Genomic DNA, 14,879 nt, shown 5'->3' with positions numbered 1-14,879 from the left:
GCAAGCACACTTTATGCCTTCTTGACTACCTTCTCCACCTGTGCTGCACCTTTCAGTGACCTGTGGACTTGTACACCTAGGTCTCTCTGACTTTCAATACTCTTGAGGGTTCTACTATTGACTATATATTCCCTACCTGCATTAGACCCCCCAAAATGCATTACCTCACATTTGTCCGATTAACCTCCCTGCCAGGATGAGTGAAGATCCAACAACATTCAAGAAGCTCAACCATCATCCAGGACAAAGCAGATCAGTGTCTAAACTACCACCTGGAACAACCACTCCCTCCACAAAGTGGCTGAATCATGTAATATATCTAAGCTGCACTGCAGCAACTCACCAAGCCTTCGACAGCACTTTCCAAAACTGTGACCTCTGCTACCTATTGAGATGTTTTGCTTATTCAGACAATTGGTGGGATTCTCCCATCTGGAGGCAGACTGTTGACACCGTCGTAAAAAATGGAGAGTTTAATGACGGCTTCATCGGATTGCTGTGCGTAGTGATCCTCTGCCCTAAAGGGTGCCAGCACGGCACTGGACCGACCCACGCTGCTCCAGCTACCGATACCTGCATCAAATGGCTGCAGCAGGTCTGCACATGCGCGCTGTGACCGCATGTGCGGTAACTCCCTTTTCCGCGCCGGCACCGACGCAACATGGCGTCGGGCTATAGGGGCTGGCAAGGAGCAAAAGAGCCCACCACCACAAGAGGCCGGCCCGCTGATTGGTAGGTCCCAATCGCGGGCCAGGCCATGGTGGAGGCCCCCCTGGGTCGGACACACCTCCCCCCACCCACCCACCAGGCCGCTCCAGACAGGATGGATGCCGAGGTCCCGCCGGGTAAGACCAGATGTGAGCGGCGTCGGCGGAACCCGGGTTTTTATGGGCGGCCACTCAGGCCCATCCTGGGCGGAAAATCGCCGGGGGGGAGGCTGCATAGAGCGGCCCTCAACAGGCGCCATGCCGACCGTGCCGGCACCAATGACGGCAATTCTCCGGTCACCGAAGAATCGGCGGACTGGCGTCGGGGCGGTGTCGCGCGAATTGCGCCCGGCCTGGCGTTTCTCCGACCCGTCATGGGCTGAGAGAATTCCGCCCATTATTCCAGAAGGATATCTCTCTAAATCCAACATTTTGGGCGCGATTCTCTGGAAAGATTTCTAAGGTCTGTAGCAAGCAGGAATTGCCACAAAGTTCCTGGTTCTCGGCCCGGAGAGGCCGGCCACATTATTCAAAGTTAATTTATTGTTCCACGTACCGAGACCTCACAGGCTTCGCGTGCTGAAAGCCGGCTCGCCAGCTGATTCGTCGGGACTGCGCTCGCCAGCTCCCTGCTAACAACGCCGAGCAGTGCTTCGGCTGCACTTGCTCCGCCAACCCCGGCCAGCTCGCAACAATGGCACCGAGGAGACTGCCCCAAGAATAGGAGATACTGACCAAGGGGAGGCTCCTGGACGCGGTGGAGGCCAGGGGGGATATCCTATTCCCCCGAGGGTCCAAGCATCTGAGCCACAAGGCATCAAGTGCTGCCTGGGATGAGATGAAGGCAGCAGTCAGCTCGGGCAGTGTGACCAGGAGGACTGGCCTCCAGTGTCGGAAGAAGGTCAACGGCCTACACAAGGCAGCCAGAGTGAGTAGATACCATAAGACCATAAGATATAGGAGCAGAATTAGGCCACTCGGCCCATCCAGTCTGCTTTGCCATTCAATCATGGCTGATATTTTTCTCATTCCAATTCTCCTGCCTTCTCTCCATAACCCCTGATCCCCTTATTAATCAAGAAACTATCTATCTCTGTCTTAAAGATACTCAATGATTTGGCCTCCATAGCCTTCTGCGACAAATAGTTCCACAGATTCATCACCCTCTGGCTGAAAAAATTCCTCCTCATCTCTGTTTTGTAGGATCGTCCCTTAGGTCTGAGATTGTGCCCTCGGGCTTTAGTTTTTCCTACAAGTGGAAACATCCTCTCCACGTCCACTCTATCCAGGCCTTGCAGTATCCTGTAAGTTTCAATAAGACCCCCTTCCCATTCTTCTAAACTCCAACGAGTACAGACCCAGAGTCCTCAACTGTTCCTCATACAAGTTTTTCATTCCAGGGATCATTCTTGTGACTTCCCTTGGATCCTTTCCAAGGCCAGCACATCCTTCCTTAGATACGGGGCCCAAAACTGCTGAATACTCCAAATGTGGTCTGACCAGAGCCTTACACAGCCTCAGAAGTACATCCCTGGTCTTGTATTCTAGCCCTAACGACATGAATGCTAACATTACATTTGCCTTCCTAACTGCTGACTGAACCTGCATGTTAACCTTAAGATAATGTTGAACAAGGACTCCCAAGTCCTTTGTGCTTCTGATATCCAAAGAATGTCCCCGTTTAGAAAATAGTCTATGCCTCCAATCCTCCTTCCAATGTGCATAACCTCACACTTTTCCACATTGTACTCCATCTGCCACTTCTTTGCCTATTTTCCTAGCATGTCCAAGTCCTTCTGCAGCCCCACTGCTTTCTCAATACTACCTGTCCCTCTCCAGATCTTTCTATCATCTGCAAACTTAGCAACAGTGCCTTCAGTACCTTCTTCCAGATCATTAACGCCCCACCCCGCAAGGGAGCAGCCCCACAGACCCCCCAATCCTCCCTCCATCTCTCTCCCTCCCTCAGAACTCCCTCCACCCACCACTTCAACACTCCCTCCACCCCAACCATCCCTTCACACCCCCGTCCTACCCCCACAACTGTGAACCACGCGTGTGGCTAACAATGCCCCCTCAGGAAAAGTTCTCCCATAATTGGTGGGAGAGGGCCCCTCCTGGCAGTGCGGTGCCGGACTTGAGAATCCTCACCTCCTTCGAGAAGTGGGCGCTTGAGGTGACTGGTATAGCCGAGGACAGGGTAGTCACCGACGCGGAGGCCACAGAGGTGAGGGACCACCAGGCTCCAACCAGAGGACCTGTCAAACATGAGTAGTGGTTGGCTTACTGACCCATCCCTCCCACTGAACACATGTCCATTCTCCCACAGGTCCTCCAGCCCATCCCGGGCTGCTCCCTCTCCTAACTCCGAGGAAAACACCTCGGAGGAGAGTTCCGAGGATGCAACTGTTGTAGTCATTGCACAGCTGTCATCCCCACCCTCCACCAGTGCAGATAAACACAACTCGGTGGGGCATGTTAGTGGTCAGGCTTCTGGGGCACAATTTGGTGAGCACCACACTGCTGCTAATGTACATCTGGTGGAGGCAGGAACCCCCAAGCAAGACAGCAGTCCTGCTGGTTCCCTGGACCCATTTGAGTCCCAGCCTGATGCTGAACTTCTGGAACAGTTACCCAGAGCCAATGAAGATGATAGGGAGTGGCCAGGATGTTCAGAGGGAGATGTCAGCATCACTCCAGCAGATCCATGGCCGATTGGAGTCCCAGAGGCTACGGAAGCAGGAGATGGCGCCGGCAATGGTGGCACCGAGGCCAACACTGCTAAGGTGGCGACAGCAGCGGAGAGTCTGGTGCACGATGCCGGCACCATGATGCAGGTGTCCAAGACGTTGCACAGTCGGCTGAGGGTCTCGGCAGTATGTCTGCCTCACTGGGACATGTGACCCAGTACCTGACTGAGTTTGGGCGAGATGGGAATGGGCGAGGGGCTGCGGAGATTGTCCCAGACGTAGGTGGGCATGGCTGAGGAACTGCAGAGTATGGCATGGGGCGTTGACACAATGGTGCGGACCATGGGGAACCACCAGGGCTGGCAGACCCAGATGATGCAGGGGCAGCCGGGGTCCGAACCAGCTGCCCCTCCAACCCAAGATAAACCCCCAGGGCCCTATGGGCAACGATCGGAAGAAGGGGACGCTGTGTGCCAACCCGGACACATCCCATGGGGTGGCAATGGTCGTCACCAGCACTCTGAGTTCCACTCATCTGATGAGGCCGCGTCTCGGGATCAGCACACGGGACAAGGCGGAACGCCTGTGCATGTGCCGTTGATAGGTGAGCCGTGGCCATCCGGCCCCAGAGCTCCCCGAGCACGCCCGCCAAGGGCATCGAAGGCCACGGGACAGGAAAGCAGCTGGCTGCCTCCACTTTAGGTGTGCATCCTGAGGAAAAACTAAGACGTAGTGGTAGAGCTCGGATGGCCACGCATGTTGAGCCTTACTGAGGGCAGTGGGGAAGGGGGAGGACTACGGCATGGGGTGGGATTTGGGGTCGGTGGGGGACGGCGTTCTCAGAAATGGGGAATTGTACAGCACATTAAACAACTTTTTCCACAAACATTTTTTTTAAATTTAGAGTACCCAATTCATTTTTTCCAATTAAGGGACAATTTAGCGCCAATAACCTGCATATCTTTGGGTTGTGGGGGCGAAACCCATGCAAACACGGGGAGAACGTACAAACTCCACATGGACAGTGACCCAGGGCCGGGATCGAACCCGGGTCCTCAGCACCGTGAGGCAGCTGAGATAACCACTGCACCGCCGTGCTGCCCTCTCTTTGCACAATTATTACGCCACTTTCTTCCGCAATGAGGGCTGCCCCCCGGACTCTTTGCTTATATCTCCAGGCAACACCCCCTTCCCATGGCACCCACCCACCCTCCGGCCATGGTCATGTACTGGGAGCTGGGTCTCATCCTCTGGGTGTTTGGATGTTGGCTTCTGCGTGTGTGGTGTTGATCCCCACACAGTGACCACACATCAAGGTTTGATTAGGATGCTGGACAATGACTCCCACATACGACATGGCGTGCCTACCCATGGGAACCTACTTGGTATGTGTCAAGTGTTCACTGAATTACAATTGTCAATTCTCTACTGGCGATTGCCTTCAGCCGCGCAGCTGGAAGGGTGATTGGTGGGGCAGTCGGGCAGGGATAGGGGTTGCCCCCAGAATGGGGTTGGGATCCAAGGGTTGGCACAGTGGTGTCGCGGGTGATTGATCCCCCAGTTGCCCCCCCAGCACCTCCGCCCCCATGGTCCCATGATGGCCGACCCTTGCGCAGGGACAACCACCCCCCCACCAAGCACTCGGGTGGCAAGGCCAGCCCCCTGTGTCTTTGTCTGTGAACAAAGATTGCTACTCCCCTCCTCGGCTCACCACAGAAGCTCTTCCGTCATGGTCACGTTTTTACAAAGGGCAACACGTTAGCACAGTGGTTCGCACTGTGACTTCACAGCGCCATGGTCCCAGGTTCGATTCCCCACTGGGTCACTGTTTGTGCGGTGTCTGCACGTTCTCCGCATGTCTGCGTGGGTTTCCTCCAGGTGCTCTGGTTTCCTCCCACAGTCCAAAAATGTGTAGGTTAGGTGAATTGGCCATGCTAATTTGCCCTTCGTGTCCAAAAAGGTTAGGAAGGGTTACTGGGTTACGGGGATTGAGTGGAAATGAGGGCTTAAGTGGGGCGGTGCAGATGCGATGGCTCGAATGGCCTCCTTCTGCATTCGTTGTTCTATGTCTATGTCTGTGAGTACAAATCGGTGCCAGCGTGAGCACTCGCTGGGGAGGCCGGTAAATGACAGAAGGTATTTGGATGACAGGTGGTTCTCGTTAATTGGATGGAAATGGGACTTAAGTGGTGATAATTGGTTTCGGGCCACGCTATGGTGAGATTCCAAATTCGGCTATGGGAGCAGGCCAGTTGCATCACAAATGGTTTGGCGCCTGGCGTGGTTCTCATTTTTGGTCTCTCCCACTATTCACCGGCCTCGTTACGTTTGAACGAGGCTGGAAAGATCGCGCCCTTTGGATAAATTTTTTTATTTTTTACTCTTAAATTAATCAAATACTAAATTCCATTTAATTTCAGATTTACTGGTTAAATACACTGCTGAAAATGCACTTCACAGAAACTTCAAAAAGTATTTTGTAACGATTGAAATTATTTTCTGGATTTTCAGGTTTTGTGTTTCATGTACAGAATATCCCTCATTTTAGGGCAGCACGATGGCGCAGTGGGCTAGCCCTGCAGCCTCACGGCGCCGAGGTCCCAGGTTTGATCCTGGCTCTGGGTCACTGTCTGTGTGGAGATTGCACATTCGCCCCGTGTTTGCGTGGCCACGTTAAATTGCCCCTTAATTGGAAAAAATGAATTGGGTACTCTAAATTTGTTTTAAAAAAAGAAAAAGGAATATCCCTCATCTCATCATCCAGAAAATCTTCAGTAATAGATATTCATTTTTGTCTCATGTTATGATATGCACTAGTATGCAATTGAGATATTAAGATGGCTAGCAAGTATATAATTTGTACAGAGAAAAATTTCCTCAATAAGCTAACCGAGCATTTCAGTGATCTTCACTGGCCTAAACAAATAATAGATAGCAATGACTTAGAATGGCCACATCACTAACACTTTTTTAAAGATGGCGTTCATTAAATAATTCTCTATGAGGTGTTTGGCATAACTATTATGGCCATGATTAATTATAATTTTGCATTTAAGCCACTGTCTTAATTAACTATCCCAATTTAAAAACAATTAAAGTAAAGAATTGACACATTAATACTTACTTGATCTTGGAATAATGCTCCACCAAAAGCCCAAACACATGCAAATACAAAGTACATCTCATAGATATCACGAGGAGAGTCTGGGGGTATATTTTCTGGGGTTAATAAGCAGTCCAGTAGAGAACATAAAGTCTACGAGAAGAAAGTAATTTTGTGAAACAATCTAAAATTTAGAAATTCAGCACAGCATAATGATATAAATCCGGACATGTGTAATGGTCCTGAAGGGTACATTCTAGCTTTTAGTTTTTATGACCTTATGGAAGTATATTTAGGGTGCGATTTAACAAAAAATAGAGTCCTGTTGTGGGTGGGTTCAGCGGGCGGTTACCCGGTGCTAAGGTTCCGCTATTGAATGGGATCCTGTTACTTTTTTGGGCCTTGGCTGGTAAGGTCCGGCCATTTTTAAATGGTGCCCTGATCTCTCGATCCCCCAAACCGACCCCCGAACCCCCCAACCTAACTTGTCATCGCGCCCTCTGTACCCCGAACTCTGGAGGGGGCAAAATACCACCTGGGCAGCACGGTCAGAGTGTTAAACTGGCAGTGCCAAGGTGCCAGGTGGCATCAGTTGTGCCGGGGTACCACAGAGTCCAGAAGCTGACCACCCGGGCACCTCAGATAGCAAGGGAAACTCCCCACCCTCCACCAAGTGCTGTTCAGCCTGGTGTCCGTTTATGGAGACCAGTGCCAAACAGTGCCTGGCTGTCGTCTCCTAGGTGAGGCCATTTTATCCCGGTGTTATGGGCCAGAGTTTAAAGAACCCCAAAGTGTATCATGGAGTTCACATGACCCACAACCTTTAATAGATTGTGGTATGGGGAGCACATGATCCACTCCACAGGTGTGGTACAGCAGAAATGGAAAAGTTGTTTTTAAAGCAAAACAATGTTTATTCTATGAACTCAAGTTAACCTTTTTAATACATACATAAAACATAGAATGATACAGCGCAGTACAGGCCCTTCGGCCCTCGATGTTGCACCGACATGGAAAAAATCTAAAGGCCATCTAACCTACACTATGCCCTTATCATCCATATGCTTATCCAATAAATTTTTAAATGCCCTCAATGTTGGCGTGTTCACTACTGTTGCAGGTAGGGCATTCCACGGCCTCACCACTCTTTGCGTAAAAAACCCACCTCTGACCTCTGTCCTATATCTATTACCCCTCAATTTAAGGCTATGTCCCCTCGTGCTAGCCACCTCCATCCGCGGGAGAAGGCTCTCACTGTCCACCCTATCTAACCCTCTGATCATTTTGTATGCCTCTATTAAGTCACCTCTTAACATTCTTCTCTCTAACGAAAACAACCTCAAGTTCATCAGCCTTTCCTCATAAGATTTTCCCTCCATACCAGGCAACATCCTGGTAAATCTCCTCTGCACCCGTTCCAAAGCTTCCACGTCCTTCCTATAATGAGGCGACCAGAACTGTACGCAATACTCCAAATGCGGCCGTACTAGAGTTTTGTACAACTGCAACATGACCTCATGGCTCCGGAACTCAATCCCTCTACCAATAAAGGCCAACACACCATAGGCCTTCTTCACAACCCTATCAGCCTGGGTGGCAACTTTCAGGGATCTATGTACATGGACACCGAGACCCTTCTGCTCATCCACACTACCAAGAATTTTACCATTAGCCAAATATTCCGCATTTCTGTTATTCTTTCCAAAGTGAATCACCTCACACTTCTCCACATTAAACTCCATTTGCCACCTCTCAGCCCAGCTCTGCAGCTTATCTATGTCCCTCTGTAACCTGCAACATCCTTCCGCACTGTCTACAACTCCACTGACTTTAGTGTCGTCTGCAAATTTACTCACCCATCCTTCTGCGCCCTCCTCTAGGTCATTTATAAAAATGACAAACAGCAACGGCCCCAGAACAGATCCTTGTGGTACGCCACTCGTAACTGAACTCCATTCTGAACATTTCCCATCAACTACCACTCTCTGTCTTCTTTCAACTAGCCAATTTCTGATCCACATCTCTAAATCACCCTCAATCCCCAGCCTCCGTATTTTCTGCAATAGCCGACCGTGGGGAACCTTATCAAACGCTTTACTGAAATCCATATACACCACATCAACTGCTCTACCCTCGTCTACCTGTTCAGTCACCTTCTCAAAGAACTCGATAAGGTTTGTGAGGCATGACCTACCCTTCACAAAACCATGCTGACTGTCCCTAATCATATTATTCCTATCTAGATGATTATAAATCGTATCTTTTATAATCCTCTCCAAGACCTTACCCACCACAGACGTTAGGCTCACCGGCCTATAGTTACCGGGGTTATCTCACATGACACCTCCCCCCAAGAAAAAAAAATAAACCATCAACTTTAAGATTGTTTCATATTTCACCATTTCACTATCCTTTAAGAAACGCACACAGTAAATATACGTTTTTGTTTAAAAAAAAACACACAAACAGGTACAATAATATAGTCCATTTTTGTTCTTCAATTTTCCTGAAATAAAAATATCCACCTCTCCTCCACCTGTTCGTGTTCTTTTTCAACCATCTGATCAAAAATCGTTTCTGATAATTGCACTTCAACTTCATCTTCACTCTCTGATTTCTCCTCTTGTGACTATCTGACCTTGTTACTGCACAATCCAGAAAAATCACAGGATATTTGTCCTTCAACACTTCAGTTGTCTGATTTTCCACTGGCTTATCAACCACCGTAAGCATCACTCCCACCCACGATCCAGCTATATCATTACCCAAGATAAACTGTATTCCTGGACAAGATAGTGTCTCTATTACTCCTACTACCACTTCACCACTCTTCACTGGACTTTCCAGTCTTACCTTATATAATGGAACACTACTCCTCTCACCCTTAATTCCACATATTATCACCTTTTCTGGCAATATTCTTCCCAAACTACATAACTCCTCATCTCTTAACATTAAAGATTGATTAGCTCCCATATCTCTTAAAATTGTGACTTCTTTACCTGCTCCCTCTGATACACATGAGTAAACTTTACCCACATAAGTAAATTCTTTAAAGAGATCTGGCACCTTCTTATCAATCACCTCTTGATCAGGCTGGACAATCTTTTGCACCTCCTTCACTACACTTGGGCTTTCCTTTACCACTTTAACAAACCTCACTGTCTTATCCTGTTTTACCACATCAGCCTTCCCAGTGCTTTTCTTCAACCACCAACACTGTGACTTTACAGTGAAAACATTTGAAATTTTTCATTTCTTTTCCACTCTCCTGGATTTCTTTTTTAGTCTGAGGTATACTCTCCTTATTATCTCTCACCAGATCACCTTTGCCTCTACCACGTGAGTATTTCTCATGTCTCCAGTTTCTATCCTTCACAGGCTGAAACTGATGTCGGAAACCAAGCTTTGATTTATGAACTAATTCATAATCATCTGCCATTTCTGCTGCTGACCTCGCAGTTTTAACCCTCTGTTCTTCCACATGCATTCTTACTACATCAGGAATTGAATTTTTAATCTCCTCCAAAAGTATAATTTCTCTGAGAGCTTCATTCGTTTGGTCTATTTTCAAAGCCCTTATCCACCTATCAAAATTACTCTGCCTGAGCCTTTCAAACTCCATGTATGTTTGATCAAATGTTTTCCTTAAATTTCTAAACATTTGTCTGTAGGCTTCAGGCACTAGTTCATATGCACCTCAGATGGATTTTTTCACCTACTCATACGTGCCAGATACCTCCTCCGGTAGTGATGCAAACACTTCACTAGCCCTACCTATCAACTTTTTTTGAATCAGTAATATCCACATGTCCTGTGGACATTTCATTTGTTTAGCTACCTTCTCAAATGAAATGAAAATGGCTTCCACCTCCTGCTCCTCAAACCTTGGCAATGCTTGGACATATTTAAAGAGATTCCCAGCAAGCCTTCGACTTTGACGCTCTTTCTCACTATCCTCATCACTATCATCCAACTGTAAGTTTCCCTTTACGCCTGCCAATTTTAACGGACTGTCATGTTTCAAGGTCTTTTTCTGAAGTTCAAACTCTCTCTCTTTATCTTTTTCCCTGATCTGTATCTCCCTTTCTGTTTCTTTTTGTTCTGCTAGGGCTAGTCTTTCTTTTTCCTTTCTTCTCTCTCCTTTTCTTTTTCCTCCCTATCTCTTTCGTATTCAAGCTGCTTTAATTCTTTCTCATATTCCATTTTTTAACGTTCTAACTACATTTTTGCCATTTCCAATGAGTCAAACTGTATCTCAGGCAACTTGAAATGCTTAGCCACCGTCATAATTACCTCATCTTTTCGCATTTTGTCAGGTAATGTTAACTGCAATATTTTTGCCAAATCTCACAGTCTGCTTTTAGTCTCTGTCCGTAAGGTACTGCGTGTGACAGTCTCCACCCCCAAAAACGTCTGAGCCTCTGAAAGGGCCATTGTGCACAACACACTCCCTACTTAAACTAAAATACCACACCTGAAAAGCAACCACAATATGCTCACCCCTCACTGACTTTAAGTTCACTAAGTCAATCCAATAGATAGACTTGTATCTCCCTCGAGCCCCCAATTTGTTACGGGCCAGGGTTTAGAGAACCCCAAAGTGTATCATGGAGTTCACCTGACCCACAACTTTTAATAGATTGTGGTATGGGGAGCATACAGCCCACTCTGCAGGTGTAGTACAGGAGAAATGGAAAAGTATTTTTTAAAGCAAAACAATGTTTATTCTATGAACTCAAGTTAACCTTTTTTAATACATACAGTGAACGTTTTAGCAACCATCAATTCAAATACAACCCCCAAAGAGTACAACACTAAGTAATCCTTAATAACTTCCCAAACAACATCCAGAAGACAAAGAAAACATCTTTTAACGGAGCACATTATGTTTACATTCATTACTAAGAACATTTAGCATTCTGAATTCACCAAGTGATCAAGAGACAGTCTTTTCATGGCAGAGAGATCAACAGTACCCCTGCTCTGTCTGGCTTCAGCTGCAACACTGAAAACATAACCAAAACACACCCTGCAGCAAACAGCCTAAAACAAAAGTAAAAAGCTGACAGACAGCCCAGCTCCACCCACTCTCTGACATCATTATAGTAGTAAACACGCATTTCTTAAAGGTACTCTCACTACAAATATTTTTATACACACCCATTTCTTAAAGGTACTCTCACATGACACCAAATGCTGGTGAATTCCGGCGGAGACATATTTATATGTGCCTAATTGCACACTTAAATATGCAAATATAAGTCCTGCCCACTGTGGGCGGGACAAATCTCACAAGAGGTGGGTAAATCTCATAAGAGGCCTTTCACAAGATTAACCAGCCATGTCACATCCCAAGTCGGGCACAGTGCGGCCGTTAGATCGTGCCCATGGTGTTAACCAACATAGAAGGACTTTTCAAAAGAGTTAATAAATAATTGAACATGATGAAATAATCTACATGCCAAAATATTATCACTCTGAAAAGAAACTTTGAAAAGACTGATGCATGACTTATGCTTGAGTAAAAAAATGCTGCTTCGTACCTGTACAATACTGTTTTCAGGAACTTGAGTAATGGTTTTCAGATTACCACGCACTTGTTCCAGACAGAAAGGAACATACTTGTCAAACAATATAGTAAGATTAGCTCGCTCTGACTGGGCTTGGCGAGTGTCAATCCAGCTAGTGACATAGCTACAAAGAAATGGAAATTGATGTTTACCAAAATAGTATTCGATAAGTCAAACAAACAAGGAGAATTTAGAGTAAAGTACAAATAGACTTGCTACTTACGGACTCCATCCTAAATCCTGTGGGTTGACATATATTATCCCAGCCCTGGAAACTGTAGCAGGTGTTGCTGCGTGGAGATGGCTGATTTCAAATAATAATCGCATGGATGCCGCTAAAGGTATTCGTTCATTGCTCGCTAAAGTCAGTACCTGGACACAAAAACATTAAAGTGAAGAATTACTGATCTGTAAAGTTTAATATCCAATAACTAAACTGAAATCATTCAAAAGCAGTTTGATTCGGTCGGCAAGCACCAATAGGTCAGAAGTAGAAAAAATGACCGAATCAAAGAGCTTCATTTTTGGGAAGCAACTTAACCAAGTAACTAAATTAATGCAAGCACCAACAACTCATCGATACCAATGGCTATCCAGGACCAGCAACCCTTCCCAACCCCTCGGATTCCATTGTTGCTAACTCCAGCTCTTGCCATGTATTCATCATACTCTTTGACCTTCCCCTCTCTGACACTGACCGTGCTGTACTCAGCAAAGGACTCAGTTTCATACCGTTACAACCCCACCTCAATGTATTTCAGGCTCGACACGATGCTGAACTCTTCTTCCGCCATCTTTGTCTCCGTGCTCACTTCTTTGGGAAGGAGTCCTCCTCTTGTTCAACAGATCCTTTCACCGGCCACCAGCATTCTCCCGCCACCTGGACCCCTCCCTCCGGCCACATACCTGCTCTTTATCTTTTCATTCAGAACTATCGCCGTGACATCGACCGTCTCACCTCTCATCCACTCTAATCTGTTGCCTTCTGAACTGGCTGCACCCCGCTCTCTCAGGTCCAACCCTGATTTTGTTATCAAACCACCGACAAAGGTGAGGCTGTTGTTGTCTGGAGTACTGACCTCTACCTCACAAGAGGTTGAAAGCCAACACTCTGACACTTCCTCCTACCTGCCCCTGGACCATGATCCCACCAACGAGCACCAAGCATTTGTTTCCAGGACCATCACTGACCTAATCTCCTCTGGAGATTTTCCCTCCACAGCTTCCAGCATCATAACCTCCCAACCCCGGACAGCCCGCTTCTACCTCCTGCCCAAAATCCACCAACAGGAGTTTTCCTGGTTGGCCCATCACGTCAGCCTGATCCTGCCCCACTAAACTCATATTTTCCTTTCTCAGAACATAGAACAGTACAGCTCAATATAGGCCCTTCAGCCCATGATGTTATGTCGACCATTTATCCTAATCTAAGATCAACCTAACCTACACCCCTTCAACTTACTGCTGTCCATGTGCCTGTCCAAGAGTCGCTCAAATGTCCCTAATGATTCTAACTCCACCACCTCTGCTAGCAGTGCATTCCACGCACTCACCACTCTGTGTAAAGAACCAACCTCTGACATCTCCCCTATACCTTCCTCCAATCCCCTCGTAACAGCCATTTCCACCCTGGGGAAATGTCTTTGGCTATCCACTCTATCCATGCCTCTCATCAACTTGTCCACCTCTATCAAGTCACCTCTCTTCCTTCTCGCTCCAGTGAGAAAAGCCCTAGCTCCCTCAACCTTTCCTCAGAAGACATGCCCACATGCCCTCCAGTCCAGGCAGCATCCTGGCAAATCTCCTCTGTACCCTTTCCAAAGCATCCACATCCTTCCTATAATGAGGCGGCCAGAACTGGACACAATATTCCAAGTGTGGTCGAACCAGGGTTTTATAAAGCTGCAGCAAAACCTCGCGGCTCTTAAACTCAATCCCTCTGTTAATGAAAACCAACACACCATACGCCTTCTTAACAACCCTATCAACCTGGGTGGCAACTTTGAGGGATCTGTGTACGCGGACCCCAAGATCCCTCTGTTCCTCTACATTGCCAAGAATCCTGCCTTTCACCCTGTATTCAGCATTAAAATTCAAACTTCCAAAATGAATCACTTCCACATTTATCTTGATTGAACTCCAGCTGCCTTTTCTCAGCCCAGCTCTGCATCCTGTCAATGTCCTGTTGTAACCAGCAACAGACCTCAACACTATCTACAGCTCCACCAACCTTCGTGTCATTGGCAAACTTATTAACCCACCCTTCCACTTCCTCAGCCAAATCATTTACAAAAACCACGAAGAGCAGAGGTCACAGAACAGATCCCTGCGGGACACCACTGGTCTCAGACCTCCAGGCGGAATACTTCCCATCCACTACCACTCGCTGTTTTCGGCCAGCCAATTCTGTATCCAGACAGCCAAATTTCCCCATATCACATGCCCCCTAACTATCTGAATGAGCCTACCATGGGGAACCTTATCAAATGCCTTACTGAAATCCATATACACCACATCCACTGCCTGACTTTCCTCAATGTGTCTCGTCACATCCTCAAAGAATTCAATGAGGCTTGTGAGGCATGACCTGTCCCTCACAAAGCCACCCTGACTATCTTTAATCAAACTATGTTGCTCTAAATAATCATAAATCCTATATCTCAGAATCTTTTCCATATTTTGCTCACCACAGACGCAAGACTGATCGGTCTGTAATGCCCAGGGATTTCTCTATTCCCTTTCTTGAACAGAGGAGCAACAATCGCCTCACTCCAATAATCCGGTACTACTCCATTGGAGAGTGAGG

The 14,879-nt window shown here is 47.2% G+C and overlaps 1 protein-coding gene across 1 annotated transcript in view; it reads right to left on the bottom strand.

Annotated features, from left to right (window-relative positions):
- Nucleotides 1–14,879, bottom strand: part of LOC119962304 (dynein heavy chain 11, axonemal-like) — a 690,045-nt gene that overhangs the window by 372,365 nt on the left and 302,801 nt on the right. The window contains exons 26-28 of the mRNA XM_038790290.1: nucleotides 12,297–12,445; nucleotides 12,047–12,197; nucleotides 6,522–6,653 (exon numbers count right to left, since the gene is read on the bottom strand). Coding sequence (XP_038646218.1) covers nucleotides 6,522–6,653; nucleotides 12,047–12,197; nucleotides 12,297–12,445 — 432 coding nt within the window. The remainder of the gene's footprint in view (nucleotides 1–6,521; nucleotides 6,654–12,046; nucleotides 12,198–12,296; nucleotides 12,446–14,879) is intronic.

Source organism: Scyliorhinus canicula, chromosome 2 (assembly GCF_902713615.1).
Source record: "Scyliorhinus canicula chromosome 2, sScyCan1.1, whole genome shotgun sequence".
NCBI classification, from domain to species: domain Eukaryota; kingdom Metazoa; phylum Chordata; class Chondrichthyes; order Carcharhiniformes; family Scyliorhinidae; genus Scyliorhinus; species Scyliorhinus canicula.
The sequence above is the reverse complement of the archived record's forward strand: the minus strand, read 5'-3'. Positions and strand labels throughout refer to the sequence as shown.